Source organism: Xyrauchen texanus, chromosome 27 (assembly GCF_025860055.1).
Source record: "Xyrauchen texanus isolate HMW12.3.18 chromosome 27, RBS_HiC_50CHRs, whole genome shotgun sequence".
NCBI lineage: Eukaryota > Metazoa > Chordata > Actinopteri > Cypriniformes > Catostomidae > Xyrauchen > Xyrauchen texanus.
Window position 1 is genome coordinate 31,507,728 of NC_068302.1, and position 9,710 is coordinate 31,517,437.

General features: G+C 37.1%; 1 protein-coding gene and 1 long non-coding RNA gene across 2 annotated transcripts; one reads left to right on the forward strand and one right to left on the reverse strand.

Annotated features, from left to right (window-relative positions):
• Positions 1-675: 675 nt before the first annotated feature.
• On the reverse strand, positions 676-3,498 carry LOC127620518 (uncharacterized). Its single transcript, XR_007967748.1, has 3 exons — positions 3,387-3,498; positions 3,170-3,222; positions 676-1,093 (listed from the first exon to the last, which is right to left on the reverse strand). It is a non-coding gene; the product is annotated as an uncharacterized LOC127620518 (long non-coding RNA).
• Positions 3,499-3,692: 194 nt separating this feature from the next.
• dmrta2 (DMRT-like family A2) lies at positions 3,693-6,478 on the forward strand. The gene is made up of 2 exons (XM_052094690.1): positions 3,693-4,553; positions 4,792-6,478. Exons 1-2 carry the CDS (start codon positions 4,106-4,108, stop codon positions 5,646-5,648), a joined length of 1,305 nt encoding a protein of 434 aa, XP_051950650.1. The 5' UTR covers positions 3,693-4,105; the 3' UTR covers positions 5,649-6,478.
• Positions 6,479-9,710: the final 3,232 nt, after the last annotated feature.

A 9,710-nucleotide genomic window follows, 5' to 3' on the forward strand; every position in this document is an offset into this window, starting at 1 on the left:
ACCACACAGATTCACCAGAGCCCCATTTGACAGACCCAGTCTGTATCTTTCACTCCATATATATTGAATTCTATATCTTTCATCAATAATAAAAGTGGCATTCTTATTGGATTTTGAAAAGTGTGCTCAAGTGCCCCATAGGTAAGAGGGAAGCCCCACCATTGCAGCTCAATGCTGTAAGAGGTTGCAATGAAAACAAGTACAACAGCAACACAGTTTTTCCCCCCACAATAAACGGCTTTGAGTCCATGTAAATGAGCTGTTATAATTTGATATCCATTAGATCTCTGCAGAATTATTACTCCACCCCCAACATCATAAATGACAGCTCCACATTGTTGAACCAAGGTGATATCACGATGGATGTGCGATATATTTAATAAGGTTTCGGGAAACAGTCGAGACTTGCAAGTTAGTTTCTCTAATAATGATGCATCGTACTATGGTGGTTAAGCAGTGAGTTACATGGTTGAATGGCAAACGCACCTCAGGGCAGATATTCTAGCTCTACATTTTAAGTTATGGTAACTAAAAGACAAAATAATTTTGAACAGTAAACTTACTATATGATTACATAATTATAAACATAAAAAGACACTAAATGATACATACTAATTCAATTTAAATTAATTGAATATTATAACGTTGTATAAATAAAAATGAATGAATCAATAAATAATCAAATAAATAGGCTAAATAAAAATAAATAATGCAACATCGACCATCTATCCAAAGTAACCCAACAAACGCTTATTTCAACGCACTGATTTTAAACGCTTTGATCTGTGCCTTTAGGGGAATACCAGTGCTGCGCAAGGGTCCTGTGCAACGCGGCAGCTTTTCATGCGAACAAGAGGTTAACAACCTAATGAGGACTTGGAGACGAGATGAAGCGTGTAAATACACTGCTTTTTCCCCAAATCGCGCGCTGCTGCACCCTCATTGCCCCTTTTTATCTGCTACTCTAACCTCTGCTGCGCTTGCCTACTCAAACCATTCCAGCAGGAGTTCAGCGGGGATGCAGTTTGGGTCCTGCCGTGCTCCGGCCGGGTATCAGCGGAGAGAAAGGTCCGTACAATAGCGCTCCAGGGTGCTAGAGGAACAGAGACATGCTGTTACATATGTCGGGTCAAGCATCTCTTTTGTGCTGTTTTAAAAAATGTGTAGAACTCAGTCAGCGGTGAAGATTCTAAAAAAAGGAGTGAAAGCCTTGTATGGGTTTTTGATGCATAGGTCTGATGAACTATTGAAAGAATGTTGAATTTCCTAAGTGCCCACAGTCAGTTTTAATTGCCCGGGGGCATTTAATTGGAATTCACAGAGACGCCCATTCAATTGAGAGACTTTCAAAGTAAAGCGTGTAGAGGCCGGGTTGGTTCATTATTTAAACTTCATAAAAACATCAGTTCTGCACATACAGATTTTTTACATTTTTTTTTTGCAGATGTTTGCTTGTTATTGTGCATACACTAAATGCTTTGCATTTAAAGAGCTACATTGCAAATACAAGTCAACTTTTTTTTTTTTTTATTAGTTAGCTACTTTTTATTAGCGATTGAAAGCCATGACTATCACTAACACAACATCATCTTATAAAACTGACTTAGTTCTCATAACTGTCCAAAGATCACAATATTTAAAAGAATTGTGCTTTCATCATCTCTCCGTTTATGAACAATCAACGCCTTCTTGTGGTTTTGTAATGATCTCGGGATGTCTATTTTCAGTCGCGTGAGATTGCTACCGAGATAATGACTTTGAATGTCAAAAAGCTTTAGTTTAATATCGTCTCTATTAGTGTGCTGGTTGGGTAATTAAAGGTGCAGATGAGAGCGGCGGGGGGGACAGATGGCATTTGCTTACTGTGAATGAGTGTGTAAACAATAAGAAACCGTCCGACAGGGAAACAGTACAGGCCTGCATCACTTTATCAGAGGCTGTATGAAATTCAAAGTTCATGTGCTAAAGGGAACCGTAGAGATGGTGTTTGTTTAAATTATTTTAAATTAACTATATGAATTTATTCAGCACTACCGTTTTTATATAATACTATAATAATATCCAGTCATGTCTGCTGTTATATATATATATATATATATATATATATATATATATATATATATATATATATATATATATATATATATACACACGTGTGTGTGTTTCTTTTTGGGGAGATGTAGTTGCAGGCTAATTATGTACAATGACACAGTAAATCTTCCAAAGCAATTCTGTCTCAATGCAGCAAGAAATTCGTGGAAATTTTAGTGCGTATTTTTAAAAAGACATTTTAATGCTCAAAATATCGTATTAAGCATTTTATACTTGTGATACCCTAACCCTGAAATATCTGATGACCGTTGACATATAATATTATTACAACTAAGAAGAATAAACTACAACGTAAATTAATTCGCAAACAACGTCATGCTAAATTAATCTCGTTGATAAGGCACAAGACTTTTAAAATTGGTCGACTTTACAATAATAAAAAATAATATTTATATATATATTAATTTATTTCTGTAATCATAATAATGTCAGAAGTTATCATTCTAAAATAATTTAACAACAGTAGTTATTTATTACAATTATAATAATTATTATTTATGGCACTTTCTGTTGACTTTCGTGTTTGAAAAAATACGTAAAAGTCTGAAGAGTGCTGCATAATAATCCTGTGAAATATGTTCGAGACTAAGTGTAATGAATTAGGAAAAATAAAATTGGAAAGCGGACCAATTTGAAACAATAAATAATTATAGTGGCAAATTATAGTGGGTTTCTTTCCCTTTTGTTAATCATAAGTTGGTAGCTGTCTCGCAAAGGCTGTCTTATATTCTTCCGATCGCATTAAACCACGTGAAACTGAAATATAAAAGCAGTATATCAGTTATGTTAGGACACAAGCTATCGCAAAATAATACGTTATAATGCTATGATCAAATATCCCCGTGACCTATTTAAATCTGACAGTAAAATCCTATCATACACGGATCCAGCTCTCTTTGAATTTGGTCTAACTTTAACTCAATGTTAGTTCAACACATGAATTATGAAACCTTTTCAAACATGATAAAATATTTACAGTAACCACAATACATACATGCAGGGATGCACTAAACAGAGTTGAAACGAACTACCCTTAAAATGTACCGTGAAAACTTACCGTTTTGCGTTTATCGATTTTGACGTCACTCGGCACTTCACTACAGTAAATCCCTAGAACAAAATTGCATTGTCTTTCAAAATATTAGAAAGTGTAACTTACATTTACTCAACATTCACTTGCAAAGAAAATATTTTGCTATTCAAAGTGTAGAAGATCCCGTTTTCAACTTTGCTACTTTGGCAAAATAGTGATTGATAATAAACGATTAACCTACCAAATGAAACTATGCGTTTACAGAAAACTGTATAAATAGTCATTTTGTCTAACATCATCCTTTGCCTGTTTTTTCGTAAATAATTCCTTATGATAAAAGTTTTATGTTTTAGCTCTGCGTGATGCTTGTTATTTGAGAAAAGAATGCAGGTGGACACAGTTGAAAAAGAGACAAGCCAATCAGATCGCTCCTTCCCCCTTTGGCCAATGACAGGCGCCACATTGTTGTCAAATTTGTCTAATGAAAACGTGGGCGCAACAATAGATCGAGAGGGATCTGTATCCACTGAAGATCTCTCGAGGAAGTTAGTGTCTCACACTGGCTCAAGCAGCAAACTCTGCTCTCTAAGACTGCTCTGTCTTGGTAGTTTTACATTCCCTTCGATGGAATTTGATGTTTTTAAAAACAGCTTTTCTTTAAATGTAACGAATTTCTAAAGAAAGAAACAGGTTTCTTGTGAACTGCGCGCAACAAGTTGAACAGCACAGAGAGGCTTTGGAAAGAGGACTTTCTTTGAGCAACTTTCCTAAAAAAAGTATTCTTGGACATTGGCATTCGGGCTTTGTTTCGGCAAAAGCTGTGCTGAAGAAATTCGCAGTGTATCGATTCTGCCCGATACTTATGAAACGTATTTCCTCTGCGCACGCTCATCTCCAAACGAAGACTTCGGCTGCGTACGTATTTTAACTTATAGCCAACTGTTTTTTATTTCGTTGAATATGGATCTTCGTCCAGAGATGCAGTCCTCCGCCCAATCAGGGTCGCAGATTCATCCAAGTGCTAGCGTCTCCATACCGGTTTCCATGGCGAGTAGCCTCTTAAGGGCCCCGCCGCTGTTGCTTCGTGCTACGGAGAAGTATCCACGAACGCCCAAGTGCGCCCGGTGCAGGAATCACGGTGTCGTATCCGCTCTTAAGGGGCATAAGCGCTACTGCAGATGGAAGGACTGCATGTGTGCCAAATGCACTCTGATCGCTGAGAGACAGCGCGTCATGGCAGCTCAGGTTGCGCTCCGCAGGCAGCAGGCTCAGGAGGAGAACGAGGCGAGAGAACTGCAACTGCTCTACGGGACAGCAGAGGGTCTGGCCCTAGCAGCTGCCAACGGAATCATACCTCCCCGACAAAACTATGAGATATTTGGCTCAGTTAGCAACGAAACCAACACTGGTAGGTGGATATATTATATTTTATATGTGGTTGGCTTTTATGTCATATTAGTGTATTTAATTATCTTATATTGGTTACATTTGTTCATACTTTTACATTCCTAATTTTACAAAACTAGACTACTGTATCTCACCAATCCAACCTCTTTCTACATGCACAAAAACTGAATTGTTGTTCTAGTAGTTGTTTTCCAATTGACCGTGGCAGACATTTGTTGACATACATTGATCTATTTCAGGAGAATCAAACATCCAAAAGTTCGAGTTGTTCCCAAAGACAACTTTACCAGGATCGGTGACTACACAGCAGGCGATGGGAAAGACAGTATCCACAGACAATGAATCTGTTCCTGGAATTTCATCTCCAGATTTGCGCCACGGCTCCGGTTCGGAAAACGGTGACCGAGAATCCATTGTGAGTTCCCCGATCGCCAAACCTCTGAAAGACGGAGAGGAGACGCCAGGGTCAATCAGTCCACTAGGCTCAGACTCTGGCTCGGATACGGATAAAGACGAGCAGGAGCCCTCGCCATCCTCTACAGCTTCACGACAGATGAACGCCATCGATATTTTAACGAGGGTCTTCCCCAACCACAAGCGCAGTGTCCTGGAGCTTGTACTTCAGGGATGCGGCAAAGATGTGGTGCAGGCCATAGAGCAAATCCTCAACAACAGCGGCCAAGCCAAGGGCCCAGATGAGTCCTGGACGGCGGAGAGGATGCTTCACAGCGCACAGCCGACTATATCTTCCACCCCGAGGCCTATGTTACCTGGAACCATGACGCTCAGCAATAGGTCGGCCTTCTCCCCTCTGCAACCCAATGGTCCACACTTTGGTGCCGATCCCAGCACCTATCCTCTCAGTACGCATTTGGGCCTGAACCCACTGCGGCTGGCATACTCGGCTCACAGCAGAGGTCTTGCCTTCATGGCTCCTTACTCCACCACAGGTCTGATGCCAACATTGGGCTTCAGGCCGCCAATGGACTACGCCTTCAGTGATCTGATCAGAGACAGGACTCTCTTGCATAAAGATCAGAGCTACAGCAATGGACTGTACGGTCCCCTGGTCAACAACACTCAAGAGAAGCAGTGAGGGTCTATGGAATAAAAAAGACAATAGGGGGAAGTGTTTCCCAATTATAGACAAAAGTGTTCCATGTCTTTAAAGAATCTTGGGCCTAAAGATTCCACGTTCAACGTCCCCAAGACTCGTGGGCCTTGTGGTTCTTCATAGGGCATTTCTGTACATAAAATATGTCTAGTTTAGCCGCCAGAAAAAAAAACTTAACACGGACTAACGGTTGACACGTGTTTGGTGGTCGTGGACTCTTTGAAGTTTGTGATTAATCAAAAAGAAAATGGTTATGCGTAAAGGTTATAGTTTTTACCCATCTTACAGTTAGTTGGTGAAGATTACTGACAATGCAGAGGTGAATTTTAGACCTTTAGCAGGGTAACCGTAGTATATTCCTGTGAATCGTGTATTTTAAAATTCATCACGTTTCTTATAATCCATTTAGACTGTTTACTAAACGGATTAAGCCCCTGTGTGATACTAGTGCAATTCCTAGAATAACTTGCTTCATCGTTTAAAAGGGACTATTCTAGAATTATTGTTATTGTGGAATTTCTATCATTTCGTCTTTTCTGCTCCGTCTGTAAAATTGTGCCATGTTCATTCAACAGAACGCTGATGTCCAAGTTATTCTGATTCAATATGGTAACTGGCTCAAGCAAACATTTGTATTCCTTTTGTGAGTGAAATATTGTGTTACACAGCGAAATAAAATATATTGCATATCTTGATGATAAAGTCATATTTGTCAAAGTCATTTTCTTAAAAAAAAAAAAAAAAAAAACTCAAAAGGAATAAAAAAATGTAAGATGTATAACGAGTGGTTGAATGAAATCTTGCTGATGCCGTTGCGAAGTGTACATATCTCTGTGTAAATTTTGAAAAAAATAAATGTTATTTTATTCTTAAATTTTGCGTTGCTTGTTTTGTGCATTGTACAACGAATAATTGCTGCATTTTTTTTTAAATTGATTTAAAAAGAATTATTAGATCGTTTATGACCCATTTCAAAATACGTTACATATGCAATACACACTTTAAAAATAACATTTTAATGATAACGAATATTCAATAATAAAAATAACTACTATTATTATAGGCTACAAATATTAGTAATACAATTCATGTCGTTTTTTTAAGCATGTTTACTGTATAAATACATAGGCATTTTCAAAAACATATAGTTCATATTTTAAAAAGTTCAAATGTAGATATTAAAAAACAATACATGTCTACAGTTGTTATAACAGCCCTGGCAGTCTGAGCTCAAGGGAGATATTTTGAGCTCTTCTCTTCTTTAATAAGATTCTGAAGGCCTCTAAACAGAGACTGTATTTTCGCATGTGGAGTGTATAGCTGCACTACTGAAACGCGATGCCATGGAGACATAATCCCTCTCGCCAGAGTTGAAGTGTTTACTCTCTCCCTGCAGATAAAACAATGTAAACAGTAGTGGCGGATTGACAGTGTGCCTTCATTTAACGGAGAAACAGAGCACTCTAATGTTCATGATGCACATTTGATGAAATGCAAGATATGGAAAATCCATTTAATATTTACATAGATTGTGTTTTAATACATTTTAAATAGGCTCAAATTCATCGTGTCCTTTTTGTTCAAATACATTTTTAGTTCAAGTTTAATTAATACATCGAAATCTCGTCATTGTGAGAAAAAAGTAATTTCTTTTTTGTATGTTGTCTAAGCTGTCTGACAAAACAAGTAGCTATAAAGTGTAGCCTATTTAAGTTAAATAACGTAATATCCGAAATAGATACACGACAAAATAAATTTAACGAAAGACTACTCCGAACTTGTGCTACATTTCTGCTAATAATTAAAAAATGTAATGTATTTTCAACCAAAAAACGAAATTTGTTTTGGATAGTATAGGCTGGTATCAATAAAGCTTACACTAATTTAATGTAGCAACATTTACATCTACTTTGAATAACTGTATATTGCACACCAAAAAAACAAAAAACAGAAATACTGTCTGAATCTGTCCAGGTTTAAGTTGATTGTTATCGAGATATAAATGAAATGTATATAGTTGCAACATTTGCTACTGATTATTATCACATTTGTTCTTCTTGTAAAGCATCAAACATGTGCATCAACTAAAAGAGTTAGGAAGGTTACGAATATCATATTCATTATCATATACACAAATAAGTGTTTCACGAACTGCAAATTCAACAAGTGAATTTCTCACATCAATACAATTTAAATGATACAGTTGATGAGTAGCATTGTGGAAATCTATCATAGTTTCATTTTAGAATCCTGACCTTCACTACAACTTTATGACGCCCCCTTATGGTCAAATGTGGAATTAAACGTAGATTGTCTGTGCATTCTTAGGTGAATTGCTTAATTGCATATCTTTGATAATATCGCCACCTTGTGGGCAGAGTGCAGAACAGAACGTATTTGGGAGGGAGTGACCCCAATGTATAGAAAGGAGTGGATTATGGTTCCTGTTAGAGAATTCATGAGTCAGACAGGTCTTTTTTCTAAGGAAAACTCGCCATGGCTTTTAAAATTGACAACAGGCTTAAAAACAGGGTTATTTATTAATGTAATATTATACGTATAATTTGATTGCAGGGTTTACTATGCACGCTATTCTCAGCTGTAATATAATCGTATTGCCAAGTGCATACATTTGTATTCTCTTTATTTTGTTACATTCACCAAATTGGTTTTATTAAAGGGAAATTAACCTGGCCTTAATTAGACCGGTTATTGTTTATACATTTGAAAGGATTTGCAATTTTTGCCTTTATTTTGTTCTATTTTATTTATACCCAAACATCACCTAAGTATGGGCGTAGAACACGTGGGGGACACTTTTAATAAAATCTTTAATTGTTCCCCACACTATTTCATTGACCAAATGAGTTCACATTGTTGATTTATAGGGCAAATGAGTATGTATAAATCAAGATTTATCAGATTAATTTAGAGACAAAACACTTATTTATCATTTTCAGTTTTGTTCAGGGTCATTAAATCAAATGTTTTTTTAATAACCGTCCAATATGTGAAAGGATAGTATTTGGGGTAAAAAGCATCTTGTCTCAAAATTATTTACATTAATTGACAAATTTTGCTATTTGCCCATATACACAGTATCACTCAAACCCCCCTAATTTACACTGTATACTGTACACAATACTTTTCAGTATTGTGCAATGTCTTGTTGCTTTTTGGGAAAACCAGTCAGGAAGCATAAAGAGAAAGATGTAAAAATAGTTTGAAAAGGTTGGTTGAAATTTAGAATATTTGAATAAAAGTAGATTCCTTACAGTAAAATGTTGTCACTTCAGTTCAGTTACATAGTCTCTTTGCAATAGTGACTTTTTTTTTGCGCTTTCACTACAACAGTGGCTGTAGAATATAATTGAATAGAACAGTATGTGTATGTACAAGTGTCCATTATTGTGTGCAATGTACATACAAAACAATATACACTAAACTATACATTTTTAAATATTTAAACAATACAGTAGTCTACAATGTGCTATATACAGTACAGAACATATGCATAGCTTTCTTTCTTTATTTATTGCCTAAACAGCCTATTAAGCCAATTTAGAGCAAGTAAGAAAATAAACCTCGGCCAATTAGTCAACGGCCACTAAAAACTGGTATTTCAGTTCCAAACTGACCCAGCTCTCCGTGGCAACCACAATCTGTTGGTGGATCAAAAGTTTTCTTACAGATAAGCAGCAGCTAGTGAGACTGGGGAAACTCACATTCGGGACCCTCACTATTAGCATTCCACTGCTCTTCTCCCTGTCCACGAATGACTGCACTGCAAAGGACCCCACTGTTAAGCTCCTGAAGTCTGCAGAAGACAACACGGTCATTGGCCTCATCCGCAACAGTGAAGAGTTTGCATTCAGACGGTAGGTTGAACAGCTGGCTGTCTGGTGCGGTCACAACAACCTTGAGCTGAACACGGTCAAAACAGTGGAGATGATAGTGGACTTCAGGAGAATTTACCCTCAGGCCATTTACCACATGAACAATTAAACTTCAATCGTATTCAATAACTGTACATACCCCTTCCTT